At 31.0% G+C, this 12,709-nt stretch overlaps 2 protein-coding genes and 1 pseudogene across 3 annotated transcripts; 1 reads left to right on the forward strand and 2 right to left on the reverse strand.

The window, feature by feature from the left end:
• Window positions 1–1,111, reverse strand: LOC146959286 (putative GEM-like protein 8). Its single transcript, XM_085740854.1, has 3 exons — window positions 908–1,111; window positions 739–819; window positions 1–587 (listed from the first exon to the last, which is right to left on the reverse strand). Exons 1-3 carry the CDS (start codon window positions 1,023–1,025, stop codon window positions 124–126), a joined length of 663 nt encoding a protein of 220 aa, XP_085596980.1. The 5' UTR covers window positions 1,026–1,111; the 3' UTR covers window positions 1–123.
• An 8,169-nt stretch (window positions 1,112–9,280) lies between these two features.
• On the forward strand, window positions 9,281–10,219 carry LOC146959287 (ribonuclease-like storage protein). The gene is made up of 3 exons (XM_085753376.1): window positions 9,281–9,322; window positions 9,430–9,576; window positions 9,797–10,219. The coding sequence occupies exons 1-3, from the start codon at window positions 9,281–9,283 to the stop codon at window positions 10,217–10,219; spliced, it is 612 nt and encodes a 203-aa protein (XP_085609502.1).
• Window positions 10,220–11,054: 835 nt separating this feature from the next.
• Window positions 11,055–12,356, reverse strand: LOC146959288 (putative GEM-like protein 8; annotated as a pseudogene). The gene is made up of 4 exons (XR_015024889.1): window positions 12,074–12,356; window positions 11,897–11,977; window positions 11,452–11,726; window positions 11,055–11,364 (listed from the first exon to the last, which is right to left on the reverse strand). The product of XR_015024889.1 is annotated as a putative GEM-like protein 8 (transcript).
• Window positions 12,357–12,709: the final 353 nt, after the last annotated feature.

A 12,709-nucleotide genomic window follows, 5' to 3' on the forward strand; every position in this document is an offset into this window, starting at 1 on the left:
TTTAAGAAACGGCTACCTTTTAATATTAACAAAATGATGTAAAATATTTGTACATTTTTGGAACCTCTGCAACTTCAAAGGATAATTGATGAAGCAAAATAGATTAACAATTTCATTTAACATCTACACCTTTTCCCTCTGAGATTTAGAGATAGCCTGCTGAAGATATCTTAAAGCTTTCTTGTAATTGAAGAAACCCATAAACCAGAAGTCGAAACCATCCATAGTGACTATTTCTATGTATTTTTCTGATGGTTTCATCATATTTTGACTTTGGTTGACTTGTTGTATTTTTTCATGTGGAATAGAGACCTTATAGTGAACTCTAATGAATTCTCCATTCGAGGAAGAAATTTTGATGGATTTGTCACTACAGAAAGCAACTTTGTGAGTGGAAATGAAGAGAAGGCCAGCTATAGGACCTGACGTGGTTGATAAGTAACACTGCGATGCTTTCAACAGCTTCTCTCTGTCGTTTACATTAAAAAGTTTCATAAACACTTTCTCTACCCCGCCAACCTGAAGAATTCTGGCTCCCAACCTCAGTTTCCCTTTTACTGTATCTGTTATCTTTGGTCCAAGTCTCACTGCAGGTTACAATAACAGTTTCAAGCCATCAATTACTACTTCATTCTATTTTCCAATCATTCCAAATTTCAAATGATGCATCATACATATTTTGGAAAAAAATAAAATCAAAAGTGAAAAATTGAAGATAAGTCTTCCAAGATTACATACCATGCTCTCGGACTCCATGTGCAAAACTGTCACCCTTTCTTCCAAACATGTTCATCTTAGTCATAACTGAATTTAATTTACCTGAAAATATGAAATGACCATGATCATCAATGACATTAAATTTTAAAGTATTCATGAAATAATACAGTTTTGTTAGGTGAGTCCATACCTTGCTTTGACTTTGTGATGGATTTGCTGTATATGCCAGAAGAATCAGCTGGCAGATATCTCTTTGATGAGGTAACATAAATTCCATTAAGTAACTCATGAAGAAATGATGTCTTCATTTTTGTTTGAGGATCTTAGTTGAGCAAAGGAATATCTTGTGAAAAGTATTGAAGAGCTCTTGTAATTTTGGTTGATGAATCCTTGTATTCTAAAGGGGTATATATATAGTTTAAAGGAAGTCAGGTGGCTGGTAACTTCTTGCAGGATGAGTCAGCTAGGTATCATCTTAAAAATTAAAGTAGAAAAAGTAATTCAAAAGTTGAAGATTGCATGTTTTGAAATGAAAGGATACTTCAATTTTTTTAGTAATAACAAGCACCTGATTAGCTTTAGTAAATGAGAGGAATCAAATAATAATAGTTTGGTTTGATTGGACAATGCCACGTGCTTGATGACAAAACACGGTTTTTTTACTGGTTTTTACACTTTATATTGTTAACAAATGCTAATAAAAGGGAGTCATGAAAGCTTTGTGAGCTGGAATCAAGCCTTTCTGATGCTACACCTGATCTCTTAACTTTTTCATATATAGATAAAGTAGAGAGGAGATAAAAAGTTGATTTGCTTACATCAACCAGAATTACAAGCTTAATGAATGAATAAATATGCAGTGCTAAGATTCTGATTTATTGTTCCATAGCTGCATGCATATATATGTAAAATATCATAAACATTATCATCAAATTTGTGAATTCAGTACTTATTAATAGTGTTTAGGCAAAAGAGGCAAACTCCCACGTCATCCCCATGCCCCCACGTGGAAGAAAATTAAACTTTTACATAACAAGTGATTGAGCCTAATTACTTTTTTTTCAACAATTGGGCAGTAATGCTTATATAAGAATGCCACTTGCTTATCTTATGTGCGGATGGCATCCGTCATCAATGCTGCTTGAGTTGCCCCTCAACTTTGTGAAATTGTGATGTCACCCTTACTTAATAACTTATCTTTTGATAAGGTAACAAGAGAAATGATAGTAACAACATTTTAACACACGTTTTTTCAAAAGAACAAGATATCAAAACGGTTCATTTTTCCAAAAGAAATCCTAAAAAAACAACTTTATAAAAAATATTAAGCCTAAGTTAAAGGTTATGCCTAATATCGAATTTAGTGCAACAATGTTAAATATGTTAAGGATCGAATTTAGTGCAAAAATGTTAAATATGTTAAGGAATAACTTTGCCAAGTATAAAGGTCCTATCAAACTGATCGTACCTGATCAGAAGGAGACTGCCGGTGCTTTGAATGCGGTGGTGGAATGCGTCAGGATGCTTCTTGGAGCGGATGGGGGGTGTGTACCTACAGGCACTCCGACGCTCAAGTCAGTAGAGATCAGAGAGTGAGGATTTTAGAAGGAGATAGAGTTCTCCCTTGGGGACTGCGGTGAGTCCCCTATTTATAGAGGTGGAGGGCTGCAGAACCGTTAAGGAGGCACACCTGGCTCTGGCGGTTACGAAATCGTGGGTAGTGTAACCGCCAGAGATTTTATTGCGGGAACGTGCACAACGTGCAAGAGAGACGTTGGGGTTCGTTTGAACCGGTCTCTTTGCTTCGTGCACCCCCCTTCAGGCGAGGGGGTACGTTGTGAGCAATAATGCCAAACGTGAAGTTTGGGCTTTGAATGATATTGGGCCTAAGTAAATGGGCCAAGAATCTCTTTGGACGGTCCAGAACACAAACTATGAGGATTAGTCTTTACAATTACATCTATAAATATGATTTAAAAAATAGTGTTAGGACACGTCAATTTATTGATTCTCAATCTTGACTCGCTTTCCAATTACCACATGGGTCACTAGTCGAGATACCCGTGTTGAACACGGGTAGCGCTGCTGCGCCGCACGGCGAAACGTGTGTCGGCGAGAACAAATATAATAGTAAATAATGCTAATTTTTTTTTTTATAATTTAATAGGTGAGTAATTTTGAGTCCCATGTATCAATTATACTTTCTTTGGATAATTTTAGTAGCGGAAATGTAGTAAAAAAAAAACTTTGATATGGTATTTCTATAAAATCTAAATTTATTTTATTTACAAATATCAAAATAATTTTCAAAACCGAGTTATCAAAGCAAATCAAAATATTAGGCAAAGACAATACAATAATTTTTGCAGTCGTTACGTTTCTTATGTACATGTATACATTAGATTAGTGTTCAAATTCAGTGTCGTGTATCAATTATACACTCTTCGGATGATTTTGGTAGTTGAAATTTTATACGGAGTTTTTTTTTATATAGTATTTTTATAAACTCTTAGTTCATCTTATTAGCAAATATCAAAATTAATCCTCAAAATTGAGTTATTAAAGCAAACCAAAGTATTAGGTTAGGACAACACAGTAACTTTGGCAATCTTTAAGTTTTTTATGTATATGTATACATTAGATTAGTGTTCAAATTGGGTCCCGTGTATGAGTTATACATTCTTTGGATAATTTTGGTAGTGGAAATTTTATATGGAGTTTTTTTTTTATATAGTATTTTTATAAACTCTTAGTTTATTTTATTAGCAAATATCAGAATTAATCCTCAAAACCGAGTTATTAAAGCAAACCAAAGTATTAGGTTAGGACTGCACAATAACTTTGACGGTCTAAGTTTCTTATGTATACATTAGATTAGTATTCAAATTCGCTCCCTTGTATCAATTATACACTCTTCGGATGATTTTGGTAGTGGGAATTTTATATGGAGTTTTTTTTTATAAAGTATTTTTATAAACTCTCAGTTCATTTTATTAGCAAATAGCATAATTAATCCTAAAAATTTAGTTATTAAAGCAAACCAAAGTATTAGGTTAGGACAACACAATAACTCTGACGGTCTAAGTTTCTTATGTATACATTATATATTATTGTTCAAATTCGGTCCCATGTATCAATTATACACGCTTCGGATGATTTTGGTAGTGGAAATTTTATATGGAGTTTTTTTTATATAGTATTTTTATAAACTCTTAGTTCAACTTATTAGCAAATATCATAATTAATCCTCAAAACTGAGTTATTAAAGCAAACCAAAGTATTAGGTTAGGACAACACAATAACTTTGACGGTCTAAGTTTCTTAAGTATACATTAGATTAGTGTTCAATTTTTTTTTATCAATGATAACTTGTTTCGTGTATCAAACTTAGTTTTGTAAGTGACAACTTATCACATACATTTGAGTTAGTTATGAAATTTGATTAGTGAAACCTTGTCAAGTGCATGATAGTTTAATTCAATCAATGTCAACTTCTCTTGTGTATTTTATTAATGATTACTTTTGTCTGGTGTTTTTTATATTTACCATATCGATAAATCTTGATCCCATGTCTTTTTTTTTTTTTTATATATATTTATAAGCATGTGTTTGGTTTCAATTTTAGAGGGTCAAAAGTTAGTTTAGTCAGTGACAACTTATCCCGTACATTTGAGTTAATTTCTAAAATTTTAGTCAATCTCACTTCTCCCATGCATTTTAGTTATCTACAAAATTTCAATTAATTCCCACTTATCCCATGCATTTTAGTTGATAAGGGTTCAATATCATTGTAGAATTGAAGTGATGTTATATTCTAAACGTTAGTTTAGTCAATGACAACTTATCCGTGTGTCTGATTTATTTCTAAAATTCTAGTTAATGCTCACTTATCCCCTGCATTTTAGTTTATGAGGGTTCAATATCATTATAGAATTGAAGTGAGGTGATATCATAAATAGTAGGAACGTTTTAGCAGGAACAATTTATTATAAATAACAACTGATTTGCTGCATTAAAGTTAATTTAGTCAGCGACAACTTCTCCCATGCATTTCAGTTATCTACAATTTTTTTTTTTAGTAAATGTCCACTTATTTCATACATTTTAGTTTTTTTTTTTGAAGAAATTAAAATAGTTTCATACATTTCATACATTTTAGTTGATAAGTGTTGAATATAATTTTAGAATTGAATTGAAGTGGAGATATTCTAAATAGTTTAAATGTTTTAGGAGGAACAATTTTTTATAAATGACAACTTGTTTTGTAAATCAATGTTAGTTTAGTTAAAGAAAACATATCTCGTGTATTTGATTTATTTATAAGATTTTAGTCAATGCTCACTTATCCCGCGCATTTTAGTTCATGAGGCTTCAATTATAAGGGTATTTTAGTAAATGATATTTTAATAATATCAGTTTTGATAATTTTATATATTGGAGGGCTTATTTTTAATATATTTTTACATAATTTTTTACAATGAAGAGTTTAATTTTAATATTTTAAAATAATTATATATACTTGTACCAAAAAATAATTATATATGCAATAAAAAATTAATTGAGTAGTATTAATTTTTAAAGAGAAGCTAATGGCTTCTCCCGTATACCATAAATTTGAAAGGGAACTTTTTTTTTGGTCAAAATTTTAAAATGAAATTTTAAAATAAAATATTGATATAAAAAAGTTTTATTTTAAATGAGTTAAAAGAAAAGAGGATGGGCCTCTTAAAATTTCGGCCCATTAATAGCCAATAACCCAAATTATAATCAGTAAAATAATGAAAATCATAAACCAAATATTCATTTTAGCTTCTATTTCTCTCTCAAGTGTTCTCCACCCCATCAAAAACCATTGCCGCCGCCACCACCCTATTTCCGGCAGCTAACCGCTTCGATCAGTCTCCTTTTTCCAAACGAAATGCATATTATTGAAGCTCTCTTCCTCCTCTATCTTTCTATCTATCCATTTATATTTACAAAAGGAGTAATCTTGAAAAATTAGTACTTTTGAGATATCTGTTTTTCTACCACTTTCATTGCTTCCTTGTTAATTTTTACCACATCTGACACCATCACTGAGTACAAACCCCAATTGTTTGAAGATGTTTTAGTGTTCGAAATATATACACAATACTTCTTCTGCATCTATTACTTCAATGTGGTGCAATTTTTTCTCAAATTTTATACATGCAAGAACAACAAAAACAACATAAGAGACATTAAAAGATAAGTATCAGATCTGTGCAATTTCTTCTCAACTTTATACATGCAACAACAAAAACACCTATACAAATGACTATAGATATTAAATCTGGTTTGAATTTGAGATTTTTTTCTTAATAAATATGTTGCACAAATATCTGAAACTGTAGATCTATCATTTATTTTTTGAAATGTTTAAATTTCTCCCAATATTTAGTTAATCTACAATTTCAGATATGTTTGATGGATTCTTCTCTCATCAGTTTATTCTTTTGTGTTCTTACGTATATAGTAAAATTACATTGTTTATAATTTAAGCCATTTTTTTCCATTAAGCCGCATAGTTTTGTATTTTTATCGATGCATCTTTCTGAATTTATTTTAAGTTGTATGAGATGTTGTATGGTTTGAAAAATCATTTGTTTATTTAGTTCTGAAAAGTATTAATTTCTTTAAGTATCAAAGTAATATTTTTTTATTCTAAAAACAATGAATATATAATATTTTTATTTTCAAGCAAAAAATTAATTTCTTTAAATAACAAAGTAATTTTTTTTTCACCAAAAAAAAAGGTAATATTTTTTCATTCTAAAAACAATGAATATATAAGAATTTTATTTTCAAGCAAAAAATTTGCCATTTTGTTATAGTAAACATATGAACCAGACATTTAATATATAATGCTAACTAAATATAGTGTTCCTCATCTACTAAATTTTTATTTTATTTTTTTAGGAAGTGTTCTAAAAAACTAAGTGTCCTTTGTGCACTGAATACAATTAGTAGATAATTACACTTATATACATTTCACTTTCTTAAAAAAAATTGTATATAGATCACAACTAAACTTCTTTCTTATGTATTTATTTTCTTCTTAACAATATATAATCACACAAAAGAATATACTAATCAAACTCTCCTGGCTTTTCTTCATCTTGTATTGAAGCATGTCTTTTTGGTAGATTGTTGAAGTGATAAGAACATCATTCATCTTTTCCCGCAAAATATAATATTTTTCAATTATATTAGCAACATACTTTTCTGCAAAAAATTGTAGTTGAAGATAAATTCAAATAATGAAGATAAGAAAAACAAAGAAGAGGTACATGTTAGCTACTTGTTTAATTGAAGAATGAACAACTTTCAAGTTTTCTGCAAAATAATTCAATGAAATGTTAGAAAACACTTTTGATCAAAATAGAGTTGTGTAAGTAAAAAGAAAGTAACATAGTTGATAGCTGAGAATGAGATGAATTTTATACGCTTACCAATATATTTTTTCTTGGAGAGTTATCTCATAATTTTACTCATGTATTCCTACGGAAAATAAACAAAATCTGAAAATTATTCATAATTGAAGAAAGAAATAAAGTTAGTAACACTACCATTATTTGAAGATAGAATGTCACCATATTTGTAGATCTTTTGTAACCTGTTAAATCTACAAAAAGAAATATGCATGAAAAGAGATGTTAGCATATATGAGTTTTGAACAATAAAAATGAATGATGTTTTGGTAAAGAAATATGCAGGAAAGAAATGAATGAGAAAGAGCATAGTTGAGACTTTTGAAAATGAGTTAATGATAAAATGTTATAGAAAGATGAAATTATAAAGAAAAAGAAGAGAGGGAAATTTTTAGTAAGTGAAGTTTGAATTTGAAATTCAAATTCAAACCTTCAAAAGCTATAAAGTTGAATTAGGTAAAAGAGGGAAAGTTGATTTTAGTTGCGAAATACCCAAAATAGCCTTAGAAAGTTGATTTTGATTTAGTAATGTTAGTGTTTGTGATAGGGGTATTGTTAGTCCAAATTGACAAAAGAATTGTGAGGCATTCTTGAAACTTGAATTACCAATTTTAACCTTAGTAAGTTGTAAAAATGTGAAGTAAAAAAAGTTAGAGAAAAGGACAGCTAAATAATTTTGGTAGGCATTTGTTTTCTCATATATATAATATAATAGATAGATAGAATAGATTAGGCTCAAACACATAAACACTACCATCTGTGAACCCTACAGCAAACTGGTTAGGTTTTTGTGGATGTGCAGCTATAACTGTTGGAATGATCAATCGCACCCTGCACCTTGACTCTATTATAATTTTTTTTTATAACATACTAGTTGTTAAAATTAATTTTGGCTATTCACATTGTCATTTCCATTTGCAATCTGATTTTAAAAATATTTTCATAAAATCAACCAAACATATTTTCTTAAGTTTTTGTGTCTTTGGTAAAAAAGAAAACAGAAAATGTCTGAAGTAAATAGGGCCTAACACAACTTACTTTAGACAATGATGTATTTTTCTCTTACATTGTTTCATAACTTACTTTAGGTGATGATGTCTTTTTCTCTTCCGTTGTCTCATTCCGGTTTGTAATCTCTCATTCTTCTATGCTGAGAGAGTTTTGGAAGAGCTCCATCAGTGCTACTCGCTTCTTTTTCCCTTCTTCTACCATGTTTTCTTCTTCTCTCTGCTTATATTTTTTGTGTTGTTATGGGCTAGTAGAAACTACAAGGAAAGAAAGAATTATCTTTTTGGGTGCCATGTGCTAATTATGAATTTGGTGCCCTATTTTGTGTGAATGATTATGTTTGCGCATGCGTGCGTGAGTGCGTGCATGCGAGTGTGCGTGTCTATATTGGGCAATCATCTACCTAAATTCTAACTTGTAACTCAAATTACAATAATAGTTCAAAGCATCACTACCACAAGTGGCAATTTGATGTCTATTGGTTTTCTCTCTTTAAATTGTTGCTCTTGTTTTTCATGACAGTGAACTTACTAGCGGTAATGATGACTAAGTATCAGAAATTTGTATTTAGTTGAAGAGACAATTAAAATAGAGAAAGTGCAAATGAACATTGGCACGCTCTTAAGAATTAAAAAAATTGGAAGTTGAGTTTGCAAATCTAATTTGTTTGTTTCTCTTGTTTTTCATGATAGTAAACTTACACATGGTAATGATTACTAAGTATCAGAAATACACTGAGCTAAAAGATTGCAAAGGGGAAGCGATCACACCAGAACAATGGTAACATGAAAGTAATATTTTGATCTAACTTTTATTTATTTATTTTATTATTATTTTAACATGACATTGAAATTGTAATTTACATTTTGTTTTGGTGTATTTATTCAGATTATGAAACATTCAGGAAAAAGACTTAATCAAAACTGGTCATCATTAAAAAACAAGTATGGTGCATCTGCTTTGCTAAAAAAAATTATGGTGCATCTACTGAAAAATGGCTCTTCTGGAATAATGAATGGGCAAAGCATGGAACATGCTCATTAGAGCTGTTTGATCCAAATGAATGCTTTTCTGTGGCATTGGACATCTAAGATAAATTTAAGGTAATGAATTACCTTAAAGGTGAGGGGATTGTACCCAGTGACAAGGTTTGAGATAAACAAGCTATTGTCAATGCCATAGAGAAACATATTCTTTTCAAGCCACAAATTCGATGCCAATAAGCTAGCTACCTGACCCTGTTTATTCAAAACAGCCTCTTGGAAGAAATAGAAAAAGGCGTCCACCACCATCACCACTACCACCATTTCCTCCTTATGTGCCATCCTTTGATTTATTTATGCTCGCTCTATCATGGCCTCCAACGTTTTGCAAGGTTGATAATAATATATGTATTGATCAGGTGCCAAAGGTGTTCAAAATCATGCGATGTGACCTAACAAGAAAAACTCGGAGGTAAAAAATTGCGAAGGAATCACAACAGAACAATGGAAAGTTGTAAGAAATATTTTAATTTGACTCTTATTTATTTATTAATAATAATAATATTATTATTATTATTATTATTATTATTATTATTATTATTATTATTATTATTCATTTTTGTTTGTGTATTTATTCAGATTTTGAAAAATTCCGGAAAAAAATTGGCTCAAAACTGGCCATCGTTAAAAAAGAAGTATGGTGAAAGTTCTGACAATTCGCTCTTCTGGAATGAACAATGGGCCAGGCATGGAAAATACTCGTCAGAGACATTCGATGCAGGCGAATACTTTGCTGTGGCTTTGAAAATCTATGGCAAGGTAATGAATTACCTTCAAGCTAAGGGGATTGTACCCAGTGACAAGGCTGTAGATAAACAGGCTATTGTCAATGCCATAGAGAAGCATATTCTTTTCAAGCCACAAATTCAATATCTTCGGATTGAGAATGATTATTATTTACTTGAAATAAGGTTTTGCTTGACTGTGAGCAAAGATCCTAAATACAAAAGTTGCAATACTCTTTTCTCAGTTTGTCCAGATGCCAAAGTGATATTTAAATAATTACGGAGACAATTTATGCCTCTAAATAAAATAATTATGCAGCTAAGCAAGTTGTAATACTCCTTTATCAGACCTGAAATAGTAAACAAATTCGGTGTGAAGAAAAGATAATCAATAAATATCTTAAATTAATTAAAAATCAATAAAATATCTTAAAACTAATTCAAAAGTAACGATTTCAAATGGGGATGTGGTGGAACGTCACTCAAAAATAGCAACAATGCTCACAAACATGACACATCAGAATTTCTTTTAGGTGGCAAAAACTAAGTATGTTGTCAATCAAAATGTTCACTTAATTGACATCTCACTTAATTTTTGCCACCTAAAATAAAATATACTTAGCACATAGCTATAATTTTAGGTGGCACATAGAGTATATTTTTAGTTGTCAACGTGACACAGAGAGTATATTTTCTTAATAGAAGATAATAATAGATTTGGTGCCCTATTTTGTGTGAATGATTATGTTTGCCCACGCGTGCATGACTGCGTGCGAGTGTGCTTGTCTCAGTTATTTAATGCATTGTTTTGATGTAGTCTGCGTGCGTGTGTCTGCGTGCGTGCGTGATCTTAAAAATTTCTTATAATTCAAGAAACCCATAAACCAGAAGTCGAAACCATCCACAGTAACCATTTCTATGTACTTTTCTGAAGCTTTCTTATCATTCGTGACATTACTATACTCTAATTTTGGCTGCTGGAAAAAACAAGAAATGTGTGGAGAAATGTTTCATAAATGAATAGTAATCAGATTGTAACTGAAATGTGCCCCGTGTTTAATTTTGTCAAGTTTGACTTTCACACTTCAAGGAACAACTCACGGAAACAAAAGTTCAAGAAACAACTAGTTTTTTTAGAAAATAACTATGTATCATATTTGTACACTTTTAGAAAAACCTCTGCAACTTCAAAGAATAATTGATGAAGCAGAGAAGATGGACAATTTCATTTCTATTTCTAGAATTTTCCCCTATGAGCTAGGGTAATAGCCTGCTGAAGATATAAGTTTTCTTATAATTAAAGAAACCCAAAAACCAGAAGTCGAAACCATCTACGCTGACTATTTCTATGTACTTTTCTGAAGGCTTCTTCACATTTTGACTTTGGTTGACATGCTGTATCTTTTCATGTGGAATAGAGACCTGAAATAGTAAACAAATTAAGTGTGAAGAAAAGATAAAAGGAATGAGAGCATTTACATGGACATTATAAAAAAGTAAGAAAATCACCTTATAGAGAACTCTAATCAATTCTCCTTTTGGTGACGAGATCTTGATGGATTTGTCACTCCAGAAAGCAACTTTGTGAGTGGATATGAAGAGGAGGCCAGCTATAGGACCTAATGTGGTTGATAAGTAACATTGTGACGCTTTCAACAGCTTCTCCCCGTCTTGTACGCTGAAAAGTTGCATAAACACTTTCTCTATTCCTCCAACTTGAATAATTCTGGCTCCCAACCTTAATTTCCCTTTTACTGTATCTGTTATCTTTGGTCCAAGTCTCACTGCAGGTTACAGTAACAGTTTTAAGCCATTATCAGTTAAAACTTCATTCGATTTTCCAATCACGCCAAAGTTCAAATTATACATCATAGCAGTTTGGAAACTACTATACAATGCTCTTGGAATCAATGAAAAATTGAAGGTTGGTGTTTAAAGATTACTGATTACATACCATGCTCTCGGACTGCATGCACAAAACCATCACCCTTTCTCCCAAACATGTTCATCTTAGTCAGAACTGAATTAAATTTACCTGAAAATATAAAAATGACCATGATGAATTAAATTATATTAAATTGGAATGAAGTATTTATGAAATACAGTTTTGTTAATGTAGGTTTGTGCATACCTTGCTTTGATTTTGTAATGGATTTGTTGTATATGCCAGAAGAATCAGCCAAGTATCTCTTTGATGACTTCCCAACTGAATGAGTTGAGGTGATAGAAATTCCATTAAGTAGCTCATGAAGGAATGACGTCTTCATTTCTGTTTGTTATCTTCAAGAAGGCTTCCTTGTGTAACTGGTGTTAAAATCTTTGAGGATGTTGTTGTGCAAAGGACTAGCTTGTGAAAAGTATTGAGGAGCTCTTGTAATTTTGGTTGATGAGTCCTTGTAATCTAAATGGGTGTGTGTGTATATATAAATGACTTAAGAGGAAACAATGTCACTGTTGACTTTTTGTGGGATGAGTCAGCAAGGGATCATCATGAAGGCTTAATGGATTAAGTAATTCAAAAGTTGAAGATTGCATGTTTAGATGTCTAAAGAAGAAGAAAAAAAAATGAAATATATAGTCTTTGATCCTACAAGATATGAGTATTTGTTTAAGTAAGGCAACTTTTTATGTTTAAAGTCTTCCATGGTATGTTATAAACTTGGCACATGGGTGGTTGGACTTCAATTGATTTATTTATATAGAATATATGTTGATGCATTTATCAGGACAATTTTTTGATCATTAGAAAAAGTCATCCTTTTGAAAA

This window comes from Medicago sativa, chromosome 1, assembly GCF_051527215.1.
Source record: "Medicago sativa cultivar Bolivia chromosome 1, Bolivia_mono, whole genome shotgun sequence".
NCBI classification, from domain to species: Eukaryota; Viridiplantae; Streptophyta; class Magnoliopsida; order Fabales; family Fabaceae; genus Medicago; species Medicago sativa.